The sequence below is a fragment of the Phyllopteryx taeniolatus genome, chromosome 9, assembly GCF_024500385.1.
Source record: "Phyllopteryx taeniolatus isolate TA_2022b chromosome 9, UOR_Ptae_1.2, whole genome shotgun sequence".
NCBI lineage: Eukaryota > Metazoa > Chordata > Actinopteri > Syngnathiformes > Syngnathidae > Phyllopteryx > Phyllopteryx taeniolatus.
Genome location: NC_084510.1, coordinates 1,154,300 through 1,174,853, shown reverse-complemented (window position 1 = coordinate 1,174,853; position 20,554 = coordinate 1,154,300). Strand labels below are relative to the sequence as shown.

The 20,554-nt window shown below is 44.7% G+C and overlaps 1 protein-coding gene across 4 annotated transcripts in view; it reads right to left on the bottom strand.

The window, feature by feature from the left end:
- aldh1l1 (aldehyde dehydrogenase 1 family, member L1) overlaps positions 1–20,554 on the bottom strand; it is a 77,904-nt gene that overhangs the window by 47,749 nt on the left and 9,601 nt on the right. For all 4 annotated transcript variants that reach the window (XM_061783790.1, XM_061783791.1, XM_061783793.1 and 1 more), the window contains exons 5-7: positions 8,342–8,443; positions 4,404–4,493; positions 3,764–3,901 (exon numbers count right to left, since the gene is read on the bottom strand). In XM_061783790.1, the coding sequence (XP_061639774.1) occupies positions 3,764–3,901; positions 4,404–4,493; positions 8,342–8,443 (330 nt within the window). The remainder of the gene's footprint in view (positions 1–3,763; positions 3,902–4,403; positions 4,494–8,341; positions 8,444–20,554) is intronic.

Genomic DNA, 20,554 nt, shown 5'->3' with positions numbered 1-20,554 from the left:
GAATTAAGCAGTGATCAGACGAGCCCTGGGCTCTGTGGCATCGCCTCCGGCTCCGTGCGGCAAAGACTGCGGTCGCTGCTCCGGTGTGTAACTCGGGGAAAAAACTGAGCGGATTTGCGAAAGTTGGTGAAAGAAAGTCCGGAGTAGCCTCCCTGATGTTTAGCAAGTCTTCCCTTGTGTAAGTGAGTTGCGTAATGTCTCCAAAGATGAACGAAAAACACAAAAACATAGACAATACTAGAGAGCATGTAACCGAGGCGTCCACACGGATCGGCACCATCATTTCCCCACACTGGCTACGCAGAAAGAGGCTCCTCGACGTGAAAAAATACAGGAAATCACTAGAAGACCAGCATGGAGAATTCTGCAATTGGTTCTCTGATTTTGGAAAAATTTACAAGTCACTTCAGCTGCTGTTATGTCCCCCCTCACACAAGACCCTGAAACAGCGCCGCGGGAACTGCAGATGGAACTGATTGATCTCCAATGTGATAATGTCTTAAAGGAAAAGTTCAACTCTCAAACTGTGTGAGCTTTATGCTTCATTAAGCGCAGAAACATTTTCAGAAATCCGGAAGATGGCACAGAGGATGCTGGTGGTGTTTGGCTCTACATATGTGTGTGAACAGATATTTAGTGTGATGAACACTAACAAAACATTCTACAGACCCCAGCTGAGAGATGAACACCTCAGATGTGTTCTGAGAATTGCTACAACAAAACTAACACCAGACTTTGATCCACAGGCAAAAAAGGTGATCAACTGTTCCCATTAAAAGTAAATCTAAGCATTAACACTGCAAGGCCTTTTTTGCTTGTTTGTTTGTTTGTTTGTTTTTGATATGTAAGCATCTGGTCCTGGAATGGCCTGCCTGTCAAATTTTAAAAGTCAATGTGGCCCCTCAGCTAAAAAGTTTGCCTACAAATATTGTGCCTTACATCAAAACTTAACTATATTCTTAATGTATAATATCCCTGTGGATGAAAAAGCGAAGTTTAAGACCAAAATGTACGCAAACCTGGGTACATTCAAATGAATTGGGGGAGACGCATTTAAAGTATTTACACTTTTGCTTTAACTGTCGCTTACGGCCTCTCTCTTTAGCAACCCGCTTCTTCCTTAATCTATCTTTTTACTGTTTAAGAAATGTGATCAAGTACAATATACTTTATATTCAACATCAAACGCCTATACAATCTCACTCAGGGCATCCAGATATCCAATTGCTCAATGTGTGGGGGTGCGTCGATCAGTAACTCTTATTTTTATGCAATGGTCCGATCCAATCGAATTTGACCCGGAGTGGATAGTGTTATTTGTAAGGCGTATTGCCGTGCTTAGCACACTTATCATACCGCTTTACTGAAATAACATCGAATCACCTCCGATAACTTCCCAAAGACTTATTAGCTATCATTTGTCGCTATGAAGTATTTGTGGTTGCAATACGAAGACTGTGCCAAACCACAATGGCTGCCGTTGTGAGCAGTTCCCGGCTATAAGTCACCGCTCGGAACAGTCAATAGACAAACGTGAAGGAATTACTTCGAGTGGCAACAACTGACTATAAATTAGATTTGAAAAGGATTGCTGAGGACAAGGAATGCCAGAAGTCCCACTAAGCAACATGCATAGTAAGAGAAATAATGCTATTGTAAATTATTTTATTTTTGTTTGTAGACATGAACTGAACATTGAACCGAGAGTTTGCTTGTGAGACAGTGCACACAGTTTTCATTGTTAAAAATGACTTTTGACGCTCAGTGTCGCGTCATCAGAAAGATAAATGTTCAATTCTGGAGTGTTGATGTCAAAAAGCTCCTCCAATAGGAGTGATTTCTATGATTTCTACTGATTTCTACTGCAATTTTGGCAGACTTGTACCTTAAACGGCACGGTGGAATTGGAGGAAGGCATAATAATTGCGTCTATCCCGAACTTTGGGCCAATAGAAAAATATACTGAGACGTCTCTGCGGGAAGCTTTCAAACTCCCTTTCAAAGCTCCCTGCTCAGCCTGAAATGCAGCTCTAAGTTTATAACTATTTAGTTTTGTTTCATGTTATGTCTTGTCCGTTTTCGTTTCCACCTATTCTCGTCAGCCCTGTCCCTTGTGTCAATCAATAAGCTCCCTCTAGCCACTCGTGTCTTGTCCAAGTGTGCCTTGTTGTCTCGTCGGTTTGCCCGTATTTAGTTTCCTGAAGGGTATTCCAGCAAGCATGTTATGTGAAAAGTCGAAGCAAGTTGACCCTGAAATGAGGGAAAGCCTCATCAATCCGTTTCAAAGATGTGTGTAAGAGTCACCACACTTGTAACAATAGTATTGCTAGTCTGAGTTAATGTTGCCACTGGGGCAGGTTATAGAGAGGCGTAGTCTCTACAGGAATTTATGTATTCCGTATGTATTATGAGCTGTTGTATAAAAACTTAATCGAAATGCTATGTCAATAAAAGTAAAAGTAAGCAAGTGACTGCTTTAACCGCCCATTCTGTATAGTCAGGACGAACAGAATGAAACATGGCAGCGTGTGAGTAGTATCAATTGGTGACACGAAAAGAGTGAATAAAGTGACGCTAGTTCACTAGCACAGAGGCTAACTAAGGATGGACGTCGCAATGGAAAGATTGAGACTGCCGCCGACTTTTGCATTGGATTTGAGCAATTTGACAAAGACGTGGAAAGAGAAATTCACATTTTACACGGAACTTAGAATACCAGATGCAGAGGAATCCACGAAATGCAAGCTATTTATTACCTCATCGGCGAGAACAGTAGGAAACGGCTGAACACGTTAATTGAGAACATGTTGACAAGAACTACCCTGAGGAAGATGATGAAAATGTTAGACTAACATTGTAACCCTAAATTAAACGAGACTGGAGTGATCCAGATTCCTTATTATAAATCAACCAATGGATGAAAATGTGCTGGCGACCAGTTCAGGGCGTAGCCTTGTGGTCTTAGATCTGTGGGAGTAAATTTATGTCACTATCATATTGGTGTGACACTTAAAGTGCAGAGCGTCGCGTCAATGCCGAGGGCGTCTGACGCTCATCGTCGCGTTATCGGACATAACAAATTTCTATTCTGGAGCGTTGACAGGTTGATGTCAAAAAGCTCATCCAATAGGAGCAGGGCTGGCGGAGCGATTTCTAGTGATTTCTAGTGCTATTTTGGCGGACTTGTACTGTAAACGGCAAGGGGGAAATGGAGGAAGGCATAATAATTGCGGTGTCCCGCTATCCCGAACTTTGGATCAATTGAAAAATAATATTCAGAGATGTCTCTGCAGGAGGCTTTCAAAGTCCCCTTTCAAAACTTGCTGCTCAGCCTGAAAAACACCTCGAAGCGCACTTCCCAAAACTAGAAAGCGTTTAAACTCTGATTTGCTGAGGTGTAATTAGTATGAGATATTCCCATTCCGTTTTTTTTTTTTTTTTTTTGCTACTGCGTCACCTCCTCGTCCTTAAAATGAGCAAAGTAAGCATTTTTCCCATCAATGACAAATATATACTGCCGAGTTGCGGTCCACTCAGCGGCTGTTCCATCACCATTTCCAAATATGGGATGGCCGTCGTCGTTGCGCTTTGACATGGGGGCCTTTCACACTGAGCAACTGGAGTGTGAAAAGGCCTTACGACAACAGGAAATTGTTTTAAATTGTGGGGGGGAAATGTAGGTGTGTCCCTTCAAAAATATTTCATCTGCCAGGTTGATTAGTAGTCAGCATGTGCTAGAGAGTGAAATGATAAGATAACTTACTGCCTTATTGTCATTGCCAAAGAGCATCAGGCCTTCTTTCGTGACAATGCCAGGTCGATTTGCACCAATGATTTCCAGGGGCTTCCCGTTTGCATTGGTGCCATTATCCACCAATGTGGAGCCATAGAAAGTCACCTTCTACGCCAAAACAGACACACAACACAACGGCTGTTGAGGAAAGTGCAGGGGTTTCCATTGCATGGGGTGTACCTCCATTGGAGATGCCAGAGAACATCATCAGATACAGCTTGAGATAATATAGTGGGAATGTGCAGTCATAGACAACCACAATGCATCGTGTCAATTGTATACAGTGGAGGAAATAATTATTTGATCCCTCACTGATTTTGTAGTAGTCACTGATGGTGTAGTGGTGCCTTCGCCTGACTTCGGTGCAGGCAGCATGGGTTCAGTTCCCACTCAGTGATAGTGTGAGAGTTGAGTGCGAGTTATGACAGTTGTGTTTATTGTTATCATACAAAGTACTATACACTGAAAACACATATACACACACAATTTGGCAGTGATTACTTGTAAATTTTCTCATCCGTGTCATTGTATTCTCAGATTATTGAATCAATTGGAATTTATCAGTGGTTACTGGAAAAAAAAAAAAAAAAAATCAATAGTTAATAGATACCTGTCCGTCAATTTCTGCCCAGGCACCAGGAACTTTGTCATTTCCTCTGATCCAGTTGTGGAGAGCTTCAGCAGAATGGTTCCAGTTGATCTACAAAGGAAATTGTTAACATAAAGCAACACAGCCTTTGTATATAGACTTTATTGTAATTGCTGCTGTATGTAATCTAATCAGTGGTGTGAAGTGAAGGCCTTCTAAGCCTTTTCTGCTGCCCTAAACAGTCTCAGCACTGACCTACATCCATCCATCCATTTTCTGAGCCGCTTATCCTCACAAGGGTCGCGGGAGTGCTCAAGCCTATCCCAGCTATCATCGGGCAGGAGGCGGGGTACACCCTGAACTGGTTGCCAGCCAATTGCAGGGCACACATAAACAAACAACCATTCGCACTCACATTCACACCCAGGGGCAATTTAGAGTCTTCCATTAATGCGTGTTTTTGGGATGTGGGAGGAAACCAGAGTGCCCGGAGAAAAGCCACGCAGGTACGGAGAGAACACGCAAACTCCACACAGGCGAGTCCGGATTTGCACCCGGGTCAAAGTCTATGATCGAACTGGGGTCTAGGGTGTCCTGGTGCCAAGTGCACATATGGGCACCCTTATGCTTTAACATGGTGTTCGTTATCGACAATCCATGATGAGCAAAGGAGGAACAGAACACCGCTCGGGTTCTGATCAATAGAGCCCTCCAAGGACTCCAAAAAGGGTGGGTACTCTGAACTGCTCTTTGGTGCATAAATACAAACAACAGTCAGGACCCGTCCCCCCATGCGAAGGTGGAGGGAAGCTACCCTCTCGTCCATAGGGATGACCCCAAAGTACAGGCGCCGAGCCGGGGTGCAATAAGTATACCCACACCTGCTCTGCGCCTCTCACCGTGGGCAACTCCAGAGTGGAAGAGAGTCCAACCCCTCATAAGAAGCCTGGTACCAGAGCCCAAGCTGTGTGCAGAGGCGAGCTCCACATATATATATTTCTAGTCAGAACTTCTTGACACCAGCTCGGGCTCCTTCCCTGGCAGAGAGGTGACGTTCCACATCCCGAGAGCCAGCTTCTGTAGCTGGAGATCGGCTCTCTAAGGTCCCTGCCTTCGGCTACCGCCCAGCTCACTCTGTACCCGACCCTTATGGCCCCTCCCACAGGTGGTGAGCCCATGGGAAGGGGGACCCATGTTATCCTTTTGGGCTGTGCCCGGGCGGGCCCCATTGGTGCAGGCCCAGCCACCAGGCGCTCGCCTTCGAGCCCCACCTCCAGGCCTGGCTCCAGAGAGGGGAGCCTGTGACCCGCATCCGGCCAAGGGAAAAGGTCTTCCAGTATTTTTAAACATCATAGGGGTCTTTGGAGCCGTGCTTTGTCTAGTTCCTCAACTAGGACCTGTTTGCCATGGGTGACCCTGTTAGGGGTATAAAACCCCAGACAACTTAGCTCCTACAATCATTGGGATGCACAAACCCCTCTACCACGATAAGGTAATGACTCAAGGAGGGACAATTTATTTTCCCGGATGCCAAACTTTCCCATCACTTATGACTAAATCCTGCCTCTTTATAGTATAACACATTCCTTTTTCCACACCGGCTCCGCAGTGAATTTGGTCCCACTTCTGCCTCTGAGGTCACATCAAGACATGGGGTGGGGGGCGTCTCGATTTTGGCGATGAAAAAGGGGCCTTCCAAAGGCAATTCGTTAGTTACCAATTGCTCCAAAATAACTGCCAGTTTCAGTTTCTTGAGCAAATAATACATATATTCAACTTTTTAGTGAAATATGGACCATTAAGACCCCATACCTCCTTTAAGCAGCTGCAGAGATTAACATTAATGCTCGTTTTATAATCAACATTTTTCATTCAATGTGAGTTGTACTGTATCTGGTGTTTTAAACAATGTTTTGTGTCACTTTATTATGTAACTCATTTACTGCCAGCCTTAACAGTTAACTTGCATATTTGACTTCTAAAGCCGTCAATGGCAGTGAATGTGTTCATTGTATTGCTTTATGTGTAAATACTGGCTAGGGAGAAAGACTGCAAATTAGCTAAAGATAGACATCTTATGAAGATCTCATTGTCCCCATTCTATGGCAATGTTGTAACCGCCTGCCCGATGATGGCTGGGATAGGCTCCAGCACGCCCGCGACCCTAGTGAGGAGAAGCGGCTCAGAAAATGGATGGATGGATGTTGTAAGCGCTGTAAAATATTAATTTCATTCATTCATTCACATTGCTCGAATGACTGTTACAAACTCAATGTGAGCAGGACTTTCTTTGGAAAAGATGTTGCAAAACCAGCTGATCCCAAATACTGTAAATACATTTAAAATTAACCCCATAAAGAGTATATATGAAATTAATTTACAAAGACAATTTGAATGTGGGAGGAAACCGGAGTACCCGGAGAAAACTCACGCAGGCACAAGGAGAACATGTAAACTCCACACAGGCAGGGCCGGATTTGAACCCGGGCCCTTAGAACTGTGAGGCAGATGTACTCACCAGTCATCCCCTGTGCCGCCCCTGTAATCGGATTACTTACCTCAATACAGTAACGCATATCCTTCCTCGTTACTCAAAATGTCGGCCATTTTGGCCATCACTGATCGCAGGCTACAATGTCTGGCCAGTGGGACCCAGATGAACCTGTTCTCCTTTTGAATGCTCAGAACGCGGACCTTCAGTTGTACTTAATTTTATTTGTACCAGTACTTAACTTTTTTTTTGTTTTGTTTTTGTTATTTATGTTGTAAACTTGTGTCAATAACTGTGCAGCTCAGCTGCTCCCTTAAATGTCCCGCCAAGATAAAGGTTTTCTGAAACTAAATCATGGGACTATCAGTTGTTGATACGGCTGATTTTATGCCCATTGTTCTCGTCCTTCCTCTGGTTGCTCAACTCTCTCTCTCTCTCTCTCTCTCTCTCTCTCTCTCTCTCTCTGTCTGTCTGTCTGTCTCTCGCTCTCTGTCTAGACTCTCTGTCCCTCTACTCTGCCTCACCATCTCAACCAATCATGGCAGACAGACTCCCCACAGAGCCTGGGTTCTGTTCGAGGTTTCTTCCTTTGAGGGAGTTTTTCTCTTGCCTCCATCGCCAAGTGCATGTTTGTGTGGTAGTTGGTTATATACGTATAATTTATACAGAGTGTGTTTCTTGACCTGCTCAATGTGGAAAGTGCCTTGAGATAACTTTTCATTGTGAATTGATGTTATATAGATTAAATGATTAAATAATAAATTGACGTGACTGGACTTTAATTGACTATATGATCTATGTTCTGTGACTTGCAGCTGTGCCACAAGGTGATAGAATAGTGCAAGTTGACTGAGCATCATAGCCATTAAGGTACCTATTATCAACTGGGAACATCGCCGGCCACAATCTACAGATCTGGGACATTTGACTGCAAGGAGGCTCTAGTTACTTTTACAATGGAATTGCTGTTATTATTCATCTCTGTAATAACAGTTATTCATGTCTGTACAGTATTTTGAATGGACATGTGAGGCAGACCTGTTCTGAAGGAGTTCTGAGATGAGCTGTTTTAGTCCTGCGATCTCTGCTTAGGGTATGAAATGTGACCGTCCAGCTAGTACAGAAACTGTAGCCTTAGGTCGTAAAGTGGCATATAGCATATGAGGAGACCTTCCTTGTTGCATGCTTATGTTTACACAAAGTGGTTTGAAACTTTCTGTGACCTCACTGTTGAGTAAGACGCTGTGGTTTTATCATGATTTGGCCAGTAATGGCTCACTGGTGGAGGCCTGGAGTCAGCCACTACTTCTGACTGAAAATTATCTCAGGAAATAACTTAAAAAACAATAATACAATACATACATACATACATACATTCATGAACAATATTATTATTTAATAAAAGTTTACTTCTTTAAAAGCATAAAAACAGGAACCAATAGGAGGTGTTTGCCTCAAAATGTGTTACCTTTGCATTGTCTTTTTTCTGGATGCACTCATATGTGGCTCCTTCTTGCGGCTGTGGAATCCGTGGAGCCTTGCCCTCTGCAATCAACCTCACTGCCTCTACCTGTAACCAGAAAAAAAAATATTTCAAATGTACGAGGTGTGTCAGAAAGTTTCCAGGACTGGTGTCACAATAGATATACAGTGGTACCTTCACTTACGAGCAGTGATGCCGGTAACGTGACTCCAAAATGCCACCATTTTGAGTAAGGGGCAAAGTAACGCGTTATTTTTCCCGGGGTAGTAATTAGATTACACTTACTTCTTCAAACCAGCAGTAGTTACTGATGAGTCATCAATGTCTCTCACCAAGTATTAATTTGTGGCTGGTGGTGAGTCGCCCAAAACGCAGTCCAGCTATTCAACATCAGTGATTGGCATTGCGAGGTGATTGTTTACAATGCACAGTGAAGGTACAGTACCATAAAAGTGAAAAGAAAGACACAATTTCACTATCGCCACACTATTTTTGTTATTTTCCTTAGTAAAAAGTGTATTTAATTGTTGTTACTTTTTTATTTACACATTAAGAATAGCGTTTTACTGGCCTGTTATGCGCGCAATGCATTGTGGTTTAATTATTCATACCAAAGTCATGGATGGTAAGGACTGACTCACTGAAGGACTTAACAATAGTTATTTTAAATATTTACGATGAAAAGTGAGAACTTTCAACTTCGTCTGCAGTCCGGACTGTGAGCTGGTTTAACGCGCTGCACGGCTGACGTCACGTAAGTACGTGCTTCTCCACCTTTCACCTGTCAATCACCCACAGCTTTGCTAGTTGCATAATCTTTTATCGCTCTTCACATCAAAATTACGATGGTGGGAGCAATGGTTTGTATGTGTGTATGGCCCCAATATCATAGCGGCACTCACTTTCACATTTACGTGCACAAACGCACGCACACACACACAGTTGCCTTCATGAACCACAATCGGCATCCATCTATCAGTTAAGCATCTTTAGAGAAGTTTACTGAGAATGTTGTTTTTTACGTTTAGGTGCTTACTGTCCTGTGTTGGCAGGTCAAGTCTGCACTAAGTTGCAGATTTAATGTGGCTTCAACTACACTAATATTTAAGTTAATGGTTCATGTTGATGACATCATTCTGTCACTTGACAATCTTGAGGCGACCTAGAACACCGTGAAGGAGCACAATTATGGTAACGACCTCTAAATCAAAATGGAGGAAAGCAGAACGTAAGTGGAAAAAAACTAAACTCCAAATTGACTACGACCTCTACAGACAAAGTCTTTGTAATTTTAACCAAGAGTTAGTCAGGGCTAGACTGCAACTATTTTCTGAAATCATCAGTAAGAACTTCAACAATACTCGCACTCTGTTTGCTGTGGTTGACGAGCACACAACCCCCCTGAATCAGATAGCTCCAGAACTCCTAACAGCAGATAAATGCAATGAATTTGCTTGTTATTTTCGTGAAAAAATACAATCCATCAGGTTAAATATTAGCACAAATCAGCAAAATGATAAAATGATACTACATCTGAAGCCACCCAGGGAAATGTCAAAACCACTAACGAGCTGTCTTGACTCAATACCGTCTGACTTTTTCAAAGCTATTGCAAAGTCTGTGCTAGCTGATTTGCACCAAATAATAAACCACTTCAGTCAGGCAAGTTCGACATGTCCCACACCGAGGGACCCAAGGCGGTCTGCCTGCCCCACCGAGGCGCTCCGACAACTGGCCACCCGGAGGACGCCGCAAGGACCAGATGCCCCCCCCCCCCCCCCCCCCCCCCTCCCCTCATGAACTTTTGAGAGGTTTCTTTTACTTTGTGTAAGAAGCTTCACTATTTGGTTGACACACTCCGGCAGTTCGAGGGTACTCTGGAATGTTGGTATTCTTTTTTTTATTGCTGCTTTTAATTTATTGCATTGACGAACGTTTCAGCCTATTATTTGGAATTCTTGGAACAGTTCATCACTTGTCCTAAAACATTATCTGTCATGTGTGTGTTCTTTTTGTTGTATTCCCACTGTCTCGTACACCTGCTCCTGAGAGCATCTTCCCCACCTGTGCCTCATTCACCCTAATTACCCCATGCATTTAACCTCCTGTCTCATTCTTCCTGGTCGCCAGTTCGTTGTACCTTGTTGTCACGTTCCAGCATTCCTTGTTTCCACGTCACCGACTCATAGTATGACTAGACCCTGTTCCGATTATTGACCTTGTCTCTTTGCCTCACGTTTTTTGGATACTGTTGCCTTTTCGGATTGCCTGCCTGTGTACCAACCTCTGCTTGTTTATTAAACATCTTTTTTTGTGAAACTGTCCATTTGTATTGGAGTCGTGTATTTTGGATCCTGTCCTTTGTTCCGTTTATGACAGAACAAACTGGCCATAACATGGACCCAGCAGAGTCAGACCCGGTGCGCAGGGTCAACGCCACTCGAAGCAGGATGAGCAGCTTGCTGCCCTCCACCTTCAAAAGGGACTGTCCGAGCATCAGGACACTATGATGAGACAGGTGGCCTCACAGTTTGAAGTTCTAATGAATATGGTTCAGAAGAAGGAACCAGCTTGCACGATGCCGCCACTGTACCAACGTTTCCATGTGAAGCAGTCACCATGCAGCTACCTGCCACCTCCGCTTCTGTCTGCCCACAGCTCTCTCGAACGGAGAGGTTCTCTGGAGATTCTGGGAATATTAAACCGTTCATCACTCAGAACTCCACTTTGAACTGCAGGCAGCTGTCTTCCCCACCGAGCGGGCAAAGATTGCTTTTGTCATTTCCCACCTGACTGGTCGTGCGGAGGCGTGGGCTACTGCTGAATGGAGCCGCAATTCCGCCGCATGTCATTTTTGGACTTCTTTCGTAAAGACTCTGGAGCAAGTTTTTCAGTCTTCCACACCAGATCGTAAGACAGCTCGCTCCCTTGTCACCTTACAACAAGGCAAGCGCAGGGTGTCAGATTACGCGATTGAGTTTCGCATTCTAGCAGCTGAGAGTCAGTGGAACAACAGGGGACTACTCAATGCATTTTTTTCAACGACTATCCCCCGCTGTCAAGGATCGTTTGGTCCCACTAGACCTGCCGACCGACTTGGACACTCTCATCGCTCTCGCCGTAAAAATCGACAAAAGGCTTTTGGATCGCGAGCTGGACGGAGATCGGCGGAGGGATGCGTCACCGCACACTTGGAGGACGAGCCTTGGTGATCAACCAAAGCAAGGCATATCCCCTGTTGCAGGTCTCAATCCACTGACTAGCGTCACCACGGATGAACCCTTGCCACTGGGCAGATTCCGTCTCTCCCCTGAGGAACGTCAACGCTGGCTGAGGGAAGGGCGGTGCTTCTACTGTGGGCAGTTGGATCATTCCGTGAGCAACTGTCATGTCAAGGTTGCCGGTGCCGGTAACAAGGGTAAGGGAGAGGTGAGTCTAAATTTCATGAAAGAAGACCCTACCCGGGTTCTTCCTAAAGTGACACTATGCTTTCCTGATCAAGAGATTCATACATCTGTATTGATTGACTCTGGTTCTGACGCAAATTTACTCAACTCCCTCCTCGTTGGACGTATGCACCTTAGAACCTTTCAAGTAAGACGCCACTGCAACACCTATGCTGCAGACGGCAGTTTTATGGGCAAGATCACTCACCGCACCCAAACACTCACATTGACATTTCCTGATTCTCACTCGGAACGCATTAGTTTTCATGGTTTTGATGCCATGAATTATGACCTTATTTTAGGGAACCCATGGTTGAATTTACATAACCCCCACATTGACTGGTCCTCTGGGCATGATATGTCATGGGGCAGCAATTGCACCCAGAACTGTTTCAAGCCTCCATGTAATGTTCAGGGATATGTTTCTAATGAAATTCCAAAGACCTCATCTGGGGATCCTGACTTATCTCAAGTGCCCACCTGTTACCATGAAATTAAAGACGTTTTTTCCAAGTCAAGTGTCAAATCCCTTCCACCCCACAGACCTTATGACTGTGCAGTTAACTTGCTGCCTGGAACCACACCTACACGGGGGAAACTCTTGGGAGTTGGTTGACATGATGATTAGGAGAAAGGTTGATAAGTTGTGTCCAGGAGAGCAGGTGGAAAGGCAGTAAGGCTACAAGTTTAGGGGCAGGGTTTAAATTATTTTACCATGGTGTAGATGGGAAGAGAAATGGAGTCGGGGTTATTTTAAAAGAAGAGTTGGCTAAGAATGTCTTGGAGGTGAAAAGAGTATCAGATCGAGTGATGAGCTGAAACTTGAAATTGAAGGTGTTATGTATAATGTGATTAGCGGCTATGCCCAACAGGTAGGATGTGACCTAGAGGTGAAAGAGAAATTCTGGAAGGAACTAGACGAAGTAGTTCTGAGCATCTCAGACAGAGAGAGAGTTGTGATTGGTGCAGATTGTAATGGACATGTTGGTGAAGGTAACAGGGGTAATGAAGAAGTAATGGGTAAGTACGGCATCCAGGAAAGGAACTTGGAGTGGAGATAGAAGCATGCAGGTGGATTACATCTTGTGCAGACGATGTAATCTGAAGGAGGTTACTCACTGTAAGGAAGGGGTCGGGGAGAGTGTGGCTAGACAGCATAGGATGGTGGTGTGGAAAATGACTCTGGTGGTGGGGAGGAAGATTAAGAAGACAAAAACAGAGCAGCGAACCATGTGGTGGAAGCTGAGAACGGAAGAGTGTTGTGCAGTTTGTCGGGAAGAGGTGAGACGGTGGATAGGAGGAGCTTTCAGAAGACTGGACCACTACAGCCAAGGTGATCAGAGAAACAGTTAGGAGAGTACTTGATGTGTCTTCTGGTGGGAAAGTAGAGAAGGAGACTTGGTGGCTGAACCTCAAAGTACAGGAAATCATTCAAGGAAAGATGTTAGCTAAGAAGAAGGGGGACACTGAGAGAACCGAGGAGAGGAGAAAGAAATACATTGAGCTGCGACGTAGGGCAAAGGTAGAGGCGGCAAAGGCCAAACAAGAGGCATTTGATGACATGTATGCCAGGTTGGACACTAAAGAAGGAGAAAAAGATCTATACAGGTTGGCCGGAAAGAGGGATAGAAATGGGAAGGATGTGCAGCAGGTTAGGGTGGATTAAGGATAGAGATGGAAATGTGTTGACTGGTGCCAGTTGTGTGCTGGATAGATGGAAAGAATACTTTGAGGAGTTGATGAATGAGGAAAATGAGAGTGAAGGAAGAGTAGAAGAGACGTGTGGTGGACCATGAAGTGGTAATTATTAGTAAGGTGGAAGTTAGAAAGGCATTAATGAGGATGAAAAATAGAAAGGCAGTTGGTCCTGATGACATACCTGTGGAGGTATGGAAGCATCTAGGAGAGGTAGCTGTGGAGTTTTTGACCAGCTTGTTCTACAGAATTCTAGCGGGTGCGAAGATGCCTGAGGAATGGAGGAAAAGTGTGCTGGTGCCCATTTTTAAGAACAAGTGTGATGCGCAGAGCTGTGGGAACTATAGAGGAAAAAGGTTGATGAGCCACTCAACGAAGTTATGGGTGGACGACTTTAAATACTTAGGGTCAACAGTCCAGCGCAATGGTGAGTGTGGTCAGGAAGTGAAGAAACAGGTCCAAGCAGGTTGGAATGGGTGGAGGAAGGTGTCAGGTGTGTTGTGTGACAGACGAGTCTCTGCTAGGATGAAGTGCACAGTTTAGAAGACAGTGGTGAGGCCAGCCATGATGTACGGATTAGAGACAGTGGCACTGAAGAGACAACAGGAAGCAGAGCTGGAGGTGGGGGAAATGAAGATGTTGAGGTTCCCTTTCGGAGTGACCAGGTTGGATAAAATTAGAGACATTCGGTGAGGACATGCAAACAAAACATGCATAACTAACCAAGGGAACCAGATAAGAGAAGGACAGAAAAGGGCAGGACAGGATTTGGGAAAATGAGCAAGGCAGTGCTACTGTCGATTGCTGCGTTGGGATTCTTTTTTAGTGTCTAAACACCTGTAAGAACCTGTGAGTTGATATGTTAGGATAACCTGTGTTGTTATTAGTGATCCTAGCACAAGTAATTAAAGTCTATAGTGTTTCTATCGAACTTATTAGTGAATGACACCATATCACACTCCCTACTTGTCTTTGTATTGTTGTATAATAGCTTGATGGCAATGAGTTTGTTGCATTAAAAATAATACAGTAGTTGATTTTAGTTAGGATCCATTATGTTCAATGAACAATAGCTAGTTAGGTTTTCTGTGATGAAATGAATCAAACCCTTCTTTTTTGAAAGTCGAGGTGGGGAAAAAAACGAGTAATAAATGTTAGTAAGTCAGCGTATGCATAATTGTATTACGAATACACTGATTTTGACATCTCAAATTGATGAAGTAAACATTTGTTGTTGTCGGGGCGAATCTCATCCACCCCCAGGACCTCAACCCCTGAGATAGGAGAGCCTCCCTCAGAAATCCCAGAGTCTGCGTCCTCATGGGAAGGCGTGTCGGTGGAATTGAGGAGGTCTTCGAAGTATTCTCCTGACAGACTCTCAACGTACCGAGTCGAGGTCAGCACCGCCCCATCCCCACTATACACAGTGTTGATGGTGCAGTGCTTCCCCCTCCTGAGACGCCGGATGGTGGACCGGAATTTCCTCGAAGCCGTCTGGAATTCGTTTTCCATGGCCTCACCTTACTCCTCCCACACCCGGGTTTTTGCCTCAGCGACCACCCGAGCTGCATTCCGCTTTGCCAGCCTGTACCCATCAGCTGCCTCATGAGTCCCACAGGCCTAAAGGCCTGATAGGACTCCTTCTTCAGCTTGACGGCATCCCTCACCGCTGGTGTCCACCAACTGGTTTGGAGATTGCCGCAACGACAGGCACTGACCACCTTACAGCCACAGCTCCGGACGGGCACCTCAGCAATGGAGGCGCGGAATATGGGCCACTCGGACTCAATGTCCCCCGCCTCTACCGGGACGCGGGTGAAGTTCTGTCGGAGGTGGGAGTTAAACTGCTTCTGACAGGGGATTTTGCCAGACGTTCCCAGGAGACCCTCACAATATGTTTGGGCCTGCCAGGTCGGACTGGCATCTTCCCCCACCGTTGGAGCCAACTCACCACCAGGTGGTGTTCAGTTGAAAGCTCCGCCCCTCTCTTCACCCGAGTCTCCAAGACATGCGGCCGCAAGTCCGATGACAGGTGAAGAAAGGTGTCCTGGTGCCAAGTGCACGTGTGGACACCCTTATGCTTGAACATGGTGTTCGTTATGGACAATCCATGATGAGCACAGTCCAATAACAGAAGGGAAGGTTCCTCCCAATCACGCCCTTCCAGGCCTCACAGTCATTTCCTAAGTGAACATTGAAGTCCCCCAGAAGAACGATGGAGTCCCCAGTGGGAGGGCTCTCCAGCACCACCTCCAAGGACTCTAAGAAGGGTGGGTGGTCTGAACTGCTGTTTGGTGCAGAGGCACAAACAAGAGTCAGGACCCATCCCCCCACCCAAAGGTGGAGGGAGGCTACCCTATCATCCACCGGGGTAAACCCCAATGTACAGGCGCTGAGCTCGGGCTCCTTCCCTGCCTAAGAGGTGACATTCCACGTCCCGAGAGCCAGTTTCTGTAGCTGGGGATCGGATTGCCAAGGTCCCTGCCTTCGGCCACCGTCCAGCTCACACTGCACCCGACCCTTATGGCCCCTCCCACCAGTGGTGAACCCATGGGAAGGGGGACCCATGTTACCCTTTCAGGCTGTGCCCGGCCACCAGGCACTTGCCTTTCAGCCCCACCTCCAGCCCTGTCTCCAGAGGGGGGCCCCAGTGACCCGCGTCCAGGCGAGGGAAAATGAGATCCAATGTTCATACTCTTCATAAGGGGTCTTTGAGTGTGCTTTGTCTGGACCCTCACCTAAGACCTGTTTCCCATGACCCTACCAAGGGCATGAAGTCTCAGACAACTTAGCTCCGAGGATCACTGGGACACACAAACCCCTCCACCATGATAAGGTGACGGCTATAGGTTTGTATGTATGTATGTGTATATATATATATATGTATATATATATATATATATATATATATATATATATATATATATATATATATATATATATATAAAGAGAGAGAGAGCGAGAGAGAGAGAGAGAGAGAGAGAGAGAGAGAGAGAGAGAGAGAGAGAGAGAGAGAGAGAGATATTTTGAAAAAAAAAATTCTGGAAGTGAATTTCTATAGGTTGGCAGCTGTGGTTATTGTGGCCTACTTGGATTCTGGAATCAGGAGACCAAGTGGGAGGTGTAGAAATTTCCAGCAGTTAAGACTAATGTTCATTTTTTATTCAAATAAGTGTGTTGGGCATTTTGGAAAAAAAAACACATCATGTATTACTTTTTTCCATACTATACAGCTTATATTTCTGTTAATATTTTCATATTTTTATATATGTTAATCAAACAGTTAATGGTAACAATCATCACTCATTGTCACTTTGAAACTAGTTTGGTTATAATTTAAACATTTGCAGTCTATGTGAGCGGAGTAGGCCATGCTCGATAAATGTGCATTCGGTTTTGATTCATTCTGTGTTTGTTGAACGTCAGGTCTGGTACGCCTCGACGGTTTACGATCTACACTATATCTAGCTTTTGAAGCTATCGAGCTTTCTGACTATTGAACCCATTATCTAACTAATCAACCATACTTCTTACATACTCAACCAAGCAGGTCTGTGAGAAACTGTGGGATTTTATTATTGTGTCCGTGTGTGAAATAAAAGGAAAGAAGAGCTACTCGAGTTGTGCCCACATACTTATCCTGACAACCCTTCCATAGGAAGTTTGGTCAGCTATAGCAGGTAGTTCGACTTAAAAACTGAAATAACTGTGGCATGGGCTGTGGAGGATAAAATGAAGGAATGCAGAAACTTTATGGCAAATTGTTTTTTTTTTAAAGGACTGCTTAGCAAAATAACCTAAAGAGGAAACGGAAGGTGATTATCGTCAATCTGGATTGTAAACTGTTGCTTACTTTTTCTTTTGTACAACATTGCAAAGACTGATATTATTTCGTTAATGTGTTATTTTCAATGTTAAGAATGAAGAATTTGGGGAAAGACATCACTAGATAGACATTTCTAACATTTTACAGTGGAGGGAAGAATGGTATTTGGACAGCCACCGATTGGGCAAGTTGTCCCACTTAAAAAGATGAGAGAGGTCTGTAATTTTCATCATAGGCACTGTCAACTGTGAGAGACAGAAAGTGAAAAAAATCCAGGAAATCACATTGTAGGATTTTTAAATAATTTATTTGTATTACCTTGTGACAAATAAATATTTGCACACCTACAAACCGACAAGAATTCTGGCTCTCACAGACCTGTTACTTCATCTTTCAGAAGCTTTTCTATCCTTCACACATTACCTGTATTAATGACACCTGTTTTAACGCCATATCTGTATAAAAGACACCTGTCCACACCCTCAAACAGTCAGACTCCAACCTCTCCACCATGGCTAAGACCAGAGAGCTGTCTAAGGACACCAGGGACAAAACTGTAGACCTGCACAAGGCTGGGATGAGTTACTCTACAATAGGCAAGCCGCTTGATGAGAGGAGATAAACTGTTGGCATAGTTATTAAAAGATGGAGGAAATACAAGATGACTGACAATTTCCCTCAACCTGGGGCTCCACCTCACCTTGTGGGGTATCAATGCTCTTGAGAATGGTAAGGGATCACCCCAAAACTACATGGGAAGAGAGCTGGGACCACAATTACAAAGGTTACTATTAGTAACACACTACGTCATCATGGATTCAAATTGTACAGCGCCCAAAAGGTCCCCCTGCTTAAGCCAGCACGTGTCCAGGCCCGTCCAAAGTGTGCCGGTGACCGTCAGGATGATCCAGTTGAGGATTGGGAGAATGTCATGTGGTCAGATGAGACCAAAATGGAACTTTTTGGTATAAAGTCCATTTGCCACGTTTGGAGGAAGAAAAATGATGAGTGGCATCCCAACCATGTGAAGCATGGGGCTGGAAACATCATATTTCGGGGGCTGCTTTTCTTCAAAGGGGACAGGACGATTGATCCGTCTTAAGGAGAGGATGACTGGGCCCATGTATCGTGATCTTTTGGGGGAAAAAAACCTTCCCCCATAATTGCAATGAATATGGAACAACCCCAAACAGATAGCCTGGGCAACTAAGGAGTGGTACTTTATGCAGCATTTCAATGTCCTAGAGTGGCCTAGCCAGTCTCCAGACCTCAACCCATTAGAAAATCTGCGGTGAGAGTTGCAAGTCTATGTTGGGCAGGGACAGCCCCAAAACATGACAGATCGAGAGAAGATCTGCATGGAAAACTGGGCGAAAATAGCTACTACAGTGTGTGCAATTCTGGTCAAGAACTAGAGCAAACGTTTGACCTCGGCAATTTCAAACAAAGGTTTCATTACAAAGTATTGAGTTAAACTATATGTATATTAGTGGTGGGACTTTAACCCGTTAATCACGATTAATTAATTACAAGAAAATTAGTGCATGAAAAATATTGCTTTCCAAACAATCATGGCACCTTTGTCTGTCAGTGCACGATTTCCTGGTACACCGCTTACACTGATGCACACGTCAGACGTCGTGGCTTTCCATATCTCTATGGGGCTAACAGCTAACATAATGCAGGAATTGGATGAAGGACAATTGGGAGGTAAATTTAATGTAATCATAACTACCCGATGGAAGCCGCGATAAAAGCGAGGTTTTGTGCAGACTATGCAAAAAGGAGTTTAGTACCAACAGAGCACTTCAACCCTCCTGAGTGCAAATGGTTGTGTGTTTCTATGTCCCCTGCGATTGGCTGGCGACCGGTTCAGGGTGTACCCCGCCTCCCACCCGAAGATAGCTGGGATAGGCTCCAGCAGCCTGTGTCCCTAGTGAGGAGAAGCGGTAAAGAAAATGGATGAATGGATGGATTGATGATTTACTCTACTTCTGTGTCTATTATTGTTATATGGTTAAAATGTGATTAATCAAAATTAATTACAAATGATAACCCGCCCCAGTGTGCCTCTGATTTGCTAGCACCAAGACAGGATTCATACTTTTGATTCGTTTACACACACACACACACGCACACACACAAAGTTACCTGTTTATAAACCATAACCACAGCAGCACACGTTATCAATATTCAGGCAGTAGTTGATGTCAGCGAACTAATTTTCAGCGAGTGTGATTTATTTATATTTTTCATTTATTCATCCATCCATTTTCCGTAACGCTTCTCCGCACTAGGGTTGCGGGCGTGCTGGAGCCTGAACTCCACACAGGCGGGGCCGAGATTTTAACCCCGGTCCTCAGAACTGTGAGGCAGATGTACTAACCACTCTTATTAACACAAAAATATTGTACAAATTCATCCATCCTTCCATTTTCTGAGCCGCTTCTCCTCACACGGGTCACGGGCGTGCTGGAGCCTATCCCAGCTATCATCGGGCAGGAGACGGGGTACACCCTGAACTGGTTGCCAGCCAATCGCAGGACACATACAAACAAACAACCATTCGCACTCACATTCACACCTACGGGCAATTTAGAGTCGTCAATGAACCTACCATGCATGTTTTTGGGATGTGGGAGGAAACCGGAGTGCCTGGAGAAAACCCATGCAAACTCCACACAGGCGGGCCCGGGGGGATCCACTGTGCCGCAGAGGTACATTTAACATTTAACATTGCAGAGGTATGATAGAATGTAAAGCTTGAAATCAAAAAATTAAAATTAATTTGTCTTCAAGGAACGTAATATAGTACCAATTATGCATTGTACGGCCAGAGCTATAGATAAAAATATTTAGCTACAGTTCTGGGTAGGGCAGTGCCCTAGCGCCCTCTATTGATTAGCCATCACTGGTACATACCAAAAACACAAGCTCGCGAATACAAGCAGCCAAAATTAGTTTTCTTCGCAGGATGTGTTAGGGATAGGTGCAAATAGGGTAAAAAGTGGGTGCCTCCTGGTTACGCCACCTCTGCCTGGACACCTCCCTTAGGAGGTACTCCAAGCATGTCCAGCTAGGAGGATGTCCCAGGGCTGGCCTACAGTACTTCTACCTCCAGATGGAGCTGGAGAAAGGTGGCCAGAGACAAGGGAACACTTGGTCTCCTTTATCGAACTGGACTGATGGATGGATTTACAACTTAAGATAAAGAGAAAATGAAATGCAAAA